Source organism: Desmodus rotundus, chromosome 7 (assembly GCF_022682495.2).
Source record: "Desmodus rotundus isolate HL8 chromosome 7, HLdesRot8A.1, whole genome shotgun sequence".
In the NCBI taxonomy this organism is placed as follows: domain Eukaryota; kingdom Metazoa; phylum Chordata; class Mammalia; order Chiroptera; family Phyllostomidae; genus Desmodus; species Desmodus rotundus.
The window spans coordinates 84,002,346-84,014,952 of NC_071393.1; the positions used below are offsets into that span (position 1 = coordinate 84,002,346).

Here is a 12,607-nt window from a genome sequence, read left to right on the forward strand (position 1 = left end):
TTTTACATGTTTCTTAACAGAAGAATATAATAAGAAGGCAAGGCTGCTGCTGTCTTACCTCCATGATGGGGTTGGAGGCCAAGACCTTTTCCTCAACATTGGCTTCACTGGCAGAACCACTTACAGTTGCAAAGTACCGCATGGCATACTTAGCTGAGACTGTTTTTCCTGCCCCAGACTCTCCACTTACAATGATGGACTGATTTCGTTCATCTCTGTAAGACAAAGAAGAGTAGCTGACAGTGCTGCCCACTTCTGAGTGTGGTTAACATTATTTCCTCTGTGTCTTCATCAATGAGCCATGGTGAGTTTCTGCTGGTTCATATACACAACAATGTGGGAAAGAAATTAAGAATGATTTTCCTAATAAAAATAACTACTTTCAAACCCACAATAAACAGGGAGAAAAAGATATCAAGCATTAAATTAGAAAGCATCACATCTAAGAATAAATCTGTAATTATGAGTCTCTGAATTTTTTGTGTACACATATCTTAAACATATTATTTTTATTCCTAGAAAATCATTTTGGTATATTACAGTACTGTTGTCAACTACCTCAGAAGAGAAAGAAGCCATAGCAAAGGACTTTAGAAAAATATCCTATTTAATTAAAATTATAGCCCTGTTCTGGCTGCTGTAGCTGAGTGGATTGAGCGTGGGCTGCGAACTAAAGGGTCGCCAGTTCGATTCCCAGTCAGGGCACATGCCTGGGTTGCACGCCCAGTTCCCAGTGGGGGCCATGTGAGAGGCAACCACACATTGATGTTTCTCTCCCTCTCTTTCTCCCTCCCTTCCCCTCTAAAAATAAATAAATAAAATCTTAAAAAATAAAAAAATTACAGCCCTGGCTGGTGTGGCTCAGTGGATTGAGTGTTGTCCTGAGAACCAAAAAGTTGCCTGTTTGATTCCCAGTAGGGGCACATGCCTGGGATGCCGGCCAGGTCCCCAGTTAGGGGCAAGTGTGTGAGAGGCAACGACACATTGATGTTTCTCTCCTTCTCTTTCTCCCTCCCTTCCCCTTTCTCTGAAAATCAATAAATAAAATCTTTTTAAAAATTACAAATTGTTTACTAGTTAACGGATCATAAAGTAGTGTCTCCCTCAAGCTACAGCTTCTACTAAAATATTATCACTACCAGAGAGAAAGTGCTTCATCCACGGTTGATCTGTTCATACGTGTCAGAACTCAGAGACCATCACTGTTACATCTTTACTTCAATCACATAATGACTCAAAAACTCTAAGTGATGAACTTGCTCATGAGACTACCATTTCTTTGAGGATAAGGACTTATGGCATCGTAACTTTAATATCCAGCACCTAGTCCAGAGCCTGACACATCACAAATGTTCAGTGAATTTGTACTGACTATAAGTAAACTGAAACTTCAGGAACAACCGAGCCTAGGAATCAACCTCTCTGCTTTGGCTGTAATTTCTACTAGGGCAGAAGCAGGAAGCTCCCACTTCCTGAGACAAACGCAGCAGCCAGCTCTAATTCATCAAAATAAATGAGCAAGTACATAAAGGTGGTAACATTTGGGCCCTTAATTTACAAAGAGACAAGATGACTTCAAAGGTTTTTAGTGGAACTATCCTATATGGCCACAAGATGGGGGAGGTTATTCCACTGTAGAAGATGATGTTTTTATCTTTTAAAAGAGATTTATTTATCCAACAAATATTTATCAAGCACCTACTACTCAACAAACATGACGCTAAACACCAGAGATACAAGTTACGTAAACCACGATCTGCATCCTCACGTGGCTGATGATCCCGTGGGGAAGACAGACCATGTTTCATGATTGTAACCGCTGTGACGGAGCGGTGAGAGAAGGAAGAGGTGGTCAGGGAAGGCTCCCGGGAGATGACACCAGAGCAAGGTCAAGCAAGAAAGGAGGAGTAGGAGAGCGCAAGCAAGGGATGACTAAGTTGGGAACGGAATATTCTAGGGAAAGGAGGTAACGTAGGGAAACCTCAGATATGTGGGAAGTTAAAAAAAGGCAGATAGTTCACTTTGGCTGGAATGTGGATTAAAGACAGACAAGGTTGCAGAAGGTGGCGAGAACTGGATCATAAAGGCTTTACACGAGATGTTAAAAGTCTGAAGTTTAACTGAAGGTCATGGAGTGCCACTGCAGGGGCTTTAAACAGCAAATAACACAACTCTATTAGTAAAACCACTCTGGCAGCAATGTGGAGTATGGGTGGCAAAGGGTCCAGATGAAAAATTATGAAAGTCTGAACACGGGCTGCCGCGGTCATCGAGAGAGGCAGATGGCTTAAGAGATAAAAACGTGGAAGGAGTCAACAGTGCTTGGTAATACATTTCCAAAGAAGGAATACAGAACTTTTCTAAGGAGAAGGTTCTTCCTGTTTTCTTTGAGAAAATGAGGGTCACTGCCTTATCTTACAGACCTGGAAAAACAGAGAAGTACAAGGAGGCCTAGTTCAACACATTCACATGACACCAGTGGGGCCATGTCGCTGCCTGTTCCTGCCGCTCTGACTCGCCCGCTGTGGGGAAAATCAGGAGGACCGTGGTGACCCACTAAGGGACATCGAATTATTACAGGCAAGCTTGCACGTAATCCTGTTTTTATGACACTACCTTGTACGTCATTCTCACCATCTCATTTCCTTTTTATTTGAATTTCTTGACTGTACTGGATAGTCCCATTGCCTCTGCTCATTCATGGCTTACTTCAAGGTAAATCACTTTAGCAAAATAGTTCTTGTGGTGCCAGTGTCCTTTCTTTTAGTCATTTACAGTGTCCTCAGAATTTATGTTTTTCAATACATTAGTCAAGAAACAGTATCAGCAGTCTTCAGATTACCTCCTACAGCAGGATTAGGAAAATCACCTCCTCCTAATTCTTGCACCATTGGTTCTGTCACATGCCCTGAGCGACAGCTAATTTGATGAAAGTCTCCCAGCATTTCTAATGGCAAACAAGCTGAGAAGGCTGCCACCGGTCTGATGAAAAGGAAATATTAATAGGAATTGCCGTCCTAAACTGTACTGCCACCTTCGAAAAGCTTTACTTCGAGTTTTAAAAGACCTAAAAATTCACATGTAAGAGTCCTTTCCTATAACACGGGGAAGAAAAAAAATATTAGAAGCAACAAAATCAAGGGCTGTCCAAACAAATCAGGGATTTGTACAAACACACACACATACGTTCTGATGTCAAGCACATGCCAGATACATTTTCTTTTCCCTGATTTACAATCTTGTGTTCATGTAACTGTTTTTAAATGTTTTTAAGGAACTTCATTATTTCTTTATTACTCCTGACTTTTTGGCAAAGAGAATTCTTTTTTTCCCAAGCCTCGTAGAACATTTCAATATGTAAATAAGTACCACTCTCCCATTACACAAACTTCTCTGCACCCAGACTCCAGTCCCAGCTCGTCCTTCACCACGGCTTTGAGCAACAGCATGGCCTCTCTGGGCCACAGTTTTCTCCTGTTTAAGGTTAAATGGCACTTAAGGTCCCCTCAAAGCCGGAGTACTATGATCTAAAAGGCAAACTAACTTTGCAAGTGGCTTTTAGACATTGGATTGGTCATTAGCCTGCACTGTCAGCCAGGGTAAACTCTTGGAACAACTGGAACAGGACAGGCCTACGGATACTCAGGCAGTCTTGAATGACCATGGATGAGATGGGCAACTTTTCTTCTCTGGAGAACCCTTCAGTTAGAGATGGCCGAAATCAATAAAGGGCTACAAAGAGAAAAATTTAAAATAACCCATTGACTTGCTTTTAAATTAAGAACAGGAATCAGAAATCTTTATGAAGTACGTACAACTAGGTCTTTAAAAGTTTTTCAGTTCTATGTGGCCTCTGGAAGAAAGGAGGAACTAAGTAATGCCAACCTCAGAAGTAATTCATGCAGAACACAATTTAATGTATCCACCCATGGTGGTATTTATTCTCTAACCACCCACTGAGGGTTGCCACCTACCTTGACCTAGGTCTAATTTTTAGTTTATAAACAAACATTTTTCTGTGAAACAAAACCTAGAGTGTTACTTTTTTGCAGGCAATCAGCCTAGTAATTTCTCCCTTTATTTGATCCCTTGTTAAAAAAAGAAAACATTAAGTTAGTGCAATATGAAATGCTTTCTTTCAAAGCTGTGTTTTACTGTGGTGACTTAAAGATGTGGCCTCACTTGATACTCCCTTATTAGAGAGATGCTAAATTTTCCTATGTTATTATTACTTCTCAAAATCAAGCTACTCTGCTATCTCTCTCTGATTTCTGCTTTTGATCAATCCCAAAAAGAAGATTTAAACTTTATAAAAGGTTTATAGCAGACAGTAAGATCACAAGACAGTATTAAGTATTAGTTGTGAAGTGTAAGTATTTACTATAAAAGAGTGTGCTGGCTCTGGTGAAAGCTGTGCTTGAGAGAGACAGAGAGACGGACTATGCAGGAAGTGAAAATAAGCGTTTCCTAGAAATACACGCTGAGGTCACTTCACTGCTGGCGAGCAGCCTGTCACATGGCTATCAGATCCTCTCCTGTGAATCTAACCTTTTGTTCCATCAGCACAGAGCCTCTCAGATTAATATAAAGATCATAACAGAAGTAGCCAATTATATTTGTTTATAACTTTTACATACTCTTATACTTACTGTATTTTATTCCTACTGCAACCCTATAGGAAGATAGTACTCAGCAAGTCCCAAATTCATACAATAAAGAATTCAGAAGAGGAACTATTTACTGGGAACTGAGGTGGTCTAAAAATAAAGTTTGAATAAAATCATGAAGAATAATAGACATCAGGCAGACGAAGGAGCACAAACAGGATATTCTAGGCTGAATGAAAGGTGCAGAAATAGAAGTATGCAATGTTGACTGGAGAGCACAGATGTACTGGAGAGTAGGACCACCCAGATGAAAGTAAGAAAAGTAAATGCCAAAGAAGAAAGGCTGTGGAGTCTCAGAGCTGGATTCCAATCCCAGTTCCCAGACACTATTTATTAGTATGACAGCCCAAACAAGTTACTTTCCTCATCTGTCTGCTCCCCATGATGTCAGGAAGATTAGCAGTAACATGTGGACACCACGCTTGGCACATAGTAGGCCATCCAAACATGAAAGCAATTAATTAATGCAGGTCAATCCACCTTCAGACACCATACATAAAACTCTCCTTATCGGGCAGCATGCACTACTTCAAGCCTGTCTGCATAAACAGGACACTCGGTGCCACATGGCAGCTGAGCCCCAGGCGGTTAGGAGTACACAATTTCCCAACCTTTTCGTAAGTCTGAATTTTTTTTTTTAAGTTTAGAAAACTGAAAAGGCAGCTTTACCATGTGGCTTCCCCTGAGCCTAGTACATACACCCTCTGGCCCATCCAGCATTCCGTACCTCCTTTTCTGACTTTATTTCTCACAATGTCACTTACCAATATGTGACAGCCTGTGTAGCTTTATTTTTGTTGTTTATCATGCCTCACTTTATGATGGTAAAATTTTTGACTATTTTGTCTAATTTGTTTACTGCTGTGTCCCCCAGGCCCCAAACTGTGCTTGGATGGTGCTCAATAAAGATCTATTGAACAAGCAATGAATTGTACCTTCCCTGAAGACGCAAGGGGCCTCCAGGAGCACCGGTAATGTCAAACACCGGAAATCACGTCTAGTAAAGATGGCAATCTTCATTTGGTAAGGAAAAAAAATGATCCCGCAACATCAATTCCAGACTATAGGTCTAAGCAGATGTGGTCTATTTAGCTGTTGTGGCACATTTTATGCATGTAGATTTATTCATATAAAAGGTAAACAAAATATCATAACTAGCTGAAGCATACTGTAAAACGGCATAAAAAAAACTGAGCAAAGAGAAAACCAACAAACAAACCTACAGTTAATGAATCCCACTGAGTGGCTGAGCTACAGGGGAATAACAAGGGGGCAAATGTTAGAAAGCCAAAGCAAATCTAAGGGTAAAAGCAAGAAATATTCATATAAATCTAATACTATTTGTGGATTACCAGTAACAAAGATGGTACGAGCCAAGCCTTCATGTATAAGAAGAGCATTTTCAAAGAAGTCACACAGTTCTCTATGAACGGTCTAAAATTTTTCAGAGGTTACTTTCAGGCTCTAGCCCTCCACGCAACTCCCTCCCTGCCTAGCAGTTCCCAGGGTGTGCGTGCGTGGGGCCCGCTCTGTACCGCGGCACTGGCACTTGCTCTAGGACTAACCCAATACAAATGCAGGCTGGTGGGCTTGCTAACTTCAGGGGAAAATGGACTCATAGGTGGAATTTTTTCAATTTTAAGCTAAAATAAAACCCCAAAGTTTCTTAAACTTCTGACCGTAATTACTATTTTGTAGTAGAATCTGGTATAATATGGCAGGTTATGTAGTATAAAACTCTGGTGAGTCATTTTATATTTAATATGTTAATTTTTCATAGTGTCAGACTAATGAAATTTGAAAACTAGTTTTCCTAGTCATGTGGCCTTGGGAAAGCTATGTAACTTCTCAGCAAAATGAATTAATAGTAACACCACTTCAGAAAGTTCTAAGTTCTGTAAGGATAAAATTACCTAATAAATAGAAGGCAAATAAACAATGTCTTGCACAAAGAGAGCACTTAATAATTGTTTGCTGCTCTTCAAGTATCAATAATATTTCATTAATAAAAAGGCATAATGTTCTCTATGGACTGTCATTGAAAAAATTCCAAAACTTCTGTCACATGGAGAGTAAAATTCTGTCAAACTCTCCCTGGTTAGAAAGCAGAAAGCAAAACCTCTGCAGTGTTAGTTTTCTCACCTCCCCACAGATTGTTGGAGGGTTTCCCATACCGTTGTTATAGCACGCGAGTTCTCACCTGTAGGCTAGAGATACCTGTGGGCTGGACAAATGGGTTAAATGTACACTATTCTTCTCCGCATCCACAGTTTCACATCACATCACATTATATTATTAAGAGCACAATCCAGACTGAAAAGTAGCCTTTCCCCCCATTCTCTTCTCTTAAAATATTAGGCTTCCATGGTTAATATCAAAGACATTTTGCTGATACTACTGAGGATCACTGATGCCCTAGCATACAATGCTAACACTAAAATTCACGATTTCCTTGATATTTATTTCTTTAAGATACAGGCGGACTTCTCCCAGCATTTAGGCCTTTTAGTTCTTGTCAGCCACTCAGCTGAAAGACACTAGGGCAAGACACTCAATATCACCCATCCTTGATCTACTCATCTGTAGCACACAACATCTATGCTTGCACAGTCACGGGACCATGGTGAGATGCCAGTGGCAATTTTAAAAAGTCGTATGTCCTTTGAAAATTTAGGCTACTTAACAATAATGCAGGCCATCTAAGACACACTAGTCAGGGCTGTTTATTTAATAATAGTTTGTAAGTTGTCATGCATTGTATTTTAAAATATCTGTGACTCAGCAAAAAAGAAACTGCATCTAATAAGACTCATGAAATAAGTCTCTCACCAACCTGGCCATTTGCTTGTAAGCTTCTTCAGCGACTGCAAAGATATGTGGATCCATATCACCCATGTTCTGACCACTATATGCATTGATAATATCTTCTCCATAAATAGGCAGCTGTTCATAAGGGTTTATAGCAACTAGGACTATACCTGGGCAAGGGGGTGAAAAAGCAAAAGAAGTCAATTATATTCTACTGGGCATATTCAACTTAGTTAAGTGAGAATCATAGTTAACACAAATTTCTATTTCGTTTAACACTGAACAAATTGTTAAGAATCAAAACATGCCACACATAGCCTTTGCCTCGGAACCCGTTATATCTAGTCCTAAATACAACACCATGTATTTTTCTATTTTTAATTTTTTTTAATGCTCACCCAAGGATAAATTTACTGATTTAGAGACAGGAAGGGAGAGAGAAAGAGAAAGAAAGGAACATTAATATCACAGAGAAACATCGATCAGTTGCCTCCTGTACACACCCCAACTGGATAAAACCTGCAACCTTTTGGGGTACGGGATGGTGGTCCATGAACTGAGCTACCCGGCCAGGACTAAATGCAACACTATTTAAAAGCTGAACTAGGTTATTTAAAATAATGACAATTGTGGCATTGTTAACAGAATTTTAAATAGTTTTCTAATATTTAAATAAAAAATTCTACTTCTAGAAATTTATCCAAATGAAAGAATCAGAGATTCATGCAAGAGATTTTTTAAAGATGTTTATCATAATGTTATTTATAACAGTGGAAAGTGAAAATAAACAGTATATAATAAAGTGGTTAAACACATTTTGTCACAGCCATACGAAACACGGGTGTGCTACTACCACAATCATATTTTTAAAGAACATTAAATGTCATAGAAAAACATGACACAAAACTGTATAGAAACTGATTCCAATTTTATATCCAATTATACTCTCTCACGTTTATAGAATATACTCTCTCACATATAGAATATAAGTCAAAATGATATTGGTTATTTTTCAGTGGTGAATTGCATGCAATTCTTTTCCTTTTTTATACCTTTTTTTGTATTTCCTTAAATTTTACAGTATGTATATATTAACTTAATGAAGTCACTCATTGAACAGAAATTCTTTCAGCTCTAACTACGAGGCGGGGCCCCCCACACATACACAAAAAAGAATGATCTTCTGGAGGGTGGGCCCTTGTAGTACAGGCTCCCCCTGCTAGATTAGTGTTCCAGGAACCCATCTATATTAGTGTACCAGCTGCCGTCATGCCTTCAGCTTCAGTGAATTTTTTTTTGAAGACTTTTTCAACACATTCACACATTTCGTGATGGTTGGGTGATTTACTGAGCTGACTGTTCAGCAGTTTTTGACCAAAAACGGCATGATTCCCCATGCCCCACCCTCCTCTTCACCTGATCTGGACCCAAGCAACATTTTTCTTGTTTCCCCCGGATTAAAAAAGATTCTCAAAGGGAAACATTTTGTTGATGTGGAAGAAGTGAAACAAATAATGACGAAAGCACTAAAGGCATCAAAATCGACAAGTTCAAAAACTGTTATTGAGCAGTGGAAAAACATCTCAATAGGTCTTTGAAGAGGTCTTTAGAGGTGACTGAAGTTTAAACATGTAAGAATAAATATACAACTTTTTATAAATAAATTTGGGGTTTTTTGGGTCCCCCTCGTATGTTTCAAGTATAAGTGTGAGGTTTACAACAGTAAGAAAAAAAAGAAATCTTTACCCTCATGGACCTTATATTCTAGTGGGACACTCAAACAATTAGCAAGGTAAATAAAAATACATGTATCATAGGTTACACAGTGGTAAGGAAAAGGAGAACATTTAAACAGAAAAGGAAGACATACTAAGGAGAAGACAAGGGGTTTATGATTTAGTGAGAGGGTAGGGCAGGGAAGGCTTCACCAAGAAGGTAACATATATGCAAAAAAAAAAAATTTAAAAAAAAGAAAAATTAAAGAAAAGATACATTCAGTTAATGGATAGGGAAGAAAAAGAGTTAGTATCAAGGATATAAAAGATAAATTGTCTTTTCTTTATTTTTTAAAATTATACTTCATTGATTATGCTGTAACAATTGTCCCAATTTTTCTCCTTTTGCTCCTCTCCACTCAGCACCCCCAACCCCCTCAGGCAATCTCCCCACCATCGTTCATGTCCATGGTTCATGCACATATATTCTTTGGCTGCTCCATTTCCTATGCTGTACTTTTACATCCCCATGGCTATTCTGTACCTACCTATTTGTACTTCTCAATCCCCTGACCTCTTCACCCATGCCCCCATGCCCCCTCCCTTCTGGCAACCATCAAAACATGCCGTATCCATGATTCTCTCTCTTCTTGTTTGTTTAGTTTGTTTTTTAGACTCAATTGTTGATAGTTATATATTTGTTGCCAGTTTACTGTTCACAGTTTTGATTTTCTCCTTTTTCTTAAATAAGTCCCTTTAACATTTCATATAATAATGGTTTGGTGATGATGAACTCTTTTGATTTTTTCTTGTCTGGGAAACACTTTATCTGCCCTTCAACTCTAAGTGACAACTTTGCTGGGTAGAGTAATCTTGGCTGTAGGTCCCTGCTTTTCATGACTGTGAATATTTCTTGTCAATCCCTTCTAGCCTGCAAAGTTTCTTTTGAGAAATCAGCTGATAGCCTTATGAAAATTTCCCTGTAGGTAACTAACTTTTTTTCTCTTGCTGCTTTTAAGATTCTCTCTTTATCTTTAAACTCTAGCATTTTAATTATGTGTCTTGGAGTGGACCTTTTTGCATCCATCTTGTTTGGGACACTCTGTGCTTCCTTGACTTCCATGTCTATGTCCTTCACCAAATTAGGGAAGTTTTCTTTCATTATTTTTTCAAATAGATTTCCCATTTCTTGCTCTTTCTCTTCTCCTCTGGCATCTCTATGATGTGAATGTTGGAACCCTTGAAATTGTCCCAGAGGCTGCTTCCATTATCATCCTTTTTTTTTTTTTTTTGGATTCTTTTTTGTTTTTGTTGCTCTGCTTGTTTTTTTCCTTATGTTCCAAATCATTGATTTGATACTCAGCTTCATTCACTCTACTGTTTCTCTGTAAATTGTTCTTTATTTTAATTAGTGTATCCTTCATTTCTGGCTGGATCTTTTTATGCTATAGAGGTCCTCACTAAGTTCGTTGAGTGTCCTTACAACTGGTGTTTTGGACTCTGCATCTGATAGATTGCTTATCTCCATTTTGTTTAGTTGTTTTTCTGGAGTTTTGATCTGTTATTCTATTTGAGCCACATTTGTTTGTCTCATTTTGGCAGCCTCCCTGTGTTGTTTCTATGTGTTAGGTAGGGCTGCATGATAACCTGTCTTGCTAGTGTGGCCTAATGTAGTAGGTTTCCTGTAGGGTCCAGTGGCACAGCCTCCCCTCCTATCACACAAACTGGGTACTCAAGGTGTGCCATCCATGCGAGCTGAGTACATCCTTTCTTTTAGTTGAGCCTTGATTAATGGCCCAGGAGTCGAACCAGCAACTTTTCAGTTCATGGGACAATGCTCCAACCAACTGAGCCACACCAGCCAGGGCAAAGATACAAATTCTTTTAATAAGAAAAGACAGCCATGACTGGTGTGGATCAGCTGGTTGGACATTATTCCACAAAGTAAAAGGTCACCAGTTTGATTCCCTATCAGGGCATATATCTGGGTTGCAGGTTCAGTTCCAGGTTGGGCGTGTATGAGAGGCAACTGATCGATGTTTCTCTCTCACATTGATGGTTCTCTCCCTTTCTTTCTCACTCCCATCCCCTCTCTCTAATAAATAAATAAATAAATAAATAAATAAATAGTAAAATCTTATAAAAAGAGAAGAAGAAAAGACATTTGTTCTTGTCCAAAAACAAAGGGTAATGAAGAAATGGTCAACAATGAGTTGGGCACCCCAGGCAAATAAACTTAGAAGGAAACAGAAGGAAATATTGGATCTGAGACCCAGGAAAATGATTAATAAAAGAAAAATGAGAAGTTAGTAGAGAAGAAAAGCCAGGGATGAGAGAAAAAAAATAAAGGATAAAAGGAAAATTGAGAGAAAAGAAGGAAAGGAACCCAAATGTACATACATGTGCATGCTTAATTTGTAAGAGACAGAAAAGAATCCTGAGCTGGGCCCCTGGCAGCTAATATTACAACAAGCAGGGGCCCAGGCAAGCAGATCAAACAAGAATTGCTACTATATCCTTTTGTGACAGCATGGATGGTCCTGGAGAGTATTATGCTAAGTGAAATAAGCCAATCAGAGAAAGACAAATACCATATGAATTTGCTTACACATGGAATTTAATGAACAAAATAAACAAACAAACAAAATAGAAATAGACTCAGATGTATAAAACAGACCAATAGCTGGTAGAGGGGAGGAGGATGGGGAGCTGGATGAAAGAGGTGAAGGGTGGAAGGAACAAAGGAAGGAAAAGGGAAGTGGAGGTGAGGGAAGAGAAGAGAAGAGAAGAAAAAACTCATAGACACAAACAGTATGGTGATTACCAGAGGGAAAATGGGTGAGGGAAGGTAGAAGTTGGTACGGGGGGATAAATGGAGATGGAAGAAGACTTCACTCTGGATGGTAAACATACAATACAATATACAGCTGATGTGTTATAGAACTATACACCTGAAACCTATGTAATTTTATTAGCCAATGTCAACCCAATACATTAAAAAAAAATAAGAATACCTACTACAAATCAAGTCAGTCCTGCATTTCTAAGTCATTGAGAAAAGACAACACTGAACTTCTGGTACCAGCTCCAAAGGCAACTGTTTAGATATCTACTCTTGATGTACTAGTTTTTTAAAAGAGATGAAAATAACTGGTAAGTGGGCATTTAATTTGGTATATAAATTCTGTGGGGAAAAAATCCAAAGAAGGAGCTTAGTACTTTTTATTTTGATGAAAATTATGTAAGTTCACAAAAGAGCTATTCAGCATAAAGTGCAGCTACTTAGTGATAACTCTGAAGTGAAACTGTCTGTAAGAGAAAATCCAATCACATACATTCCTCATTCCGCAGGCACAGCATTTCCATGGCTAAGCCCATTAGAGGAAGGAGTTCACAGTTCACTCAGACAGCAAAGTA

General features: G+C 38.8%; 1 protein-coding gene across 4 annotated transcripts in view; it reads right to left on the minus strand.

Annotated features, from left to right (window-relative positions):
* Positions 1-12,607, minus strand: part of MYO5A (myosin VA) — a 172,647-nt gene that overhangs the window by 97,080 nt on the left and 62,960 nt on the right. For all 4 annotated transcript variants that reach the window (XM_053928126.2, XM_053928125.2, XM_053928124.2 and 1 more), the window contains exons 4-5: positions 7,501-7,645; positions 59-215 (exon numbers count right to left, since the gene is read on the minus strand). In XM_053928126.2, the coding sequence (XP_053784101.1) occupies positions 59-215; positions 7,501-7,645 (302 nt within the window). The remainder of the gene's footprint in view (positions 1-58; positions 216-7,500; positions 7,646-12,607) is intronic.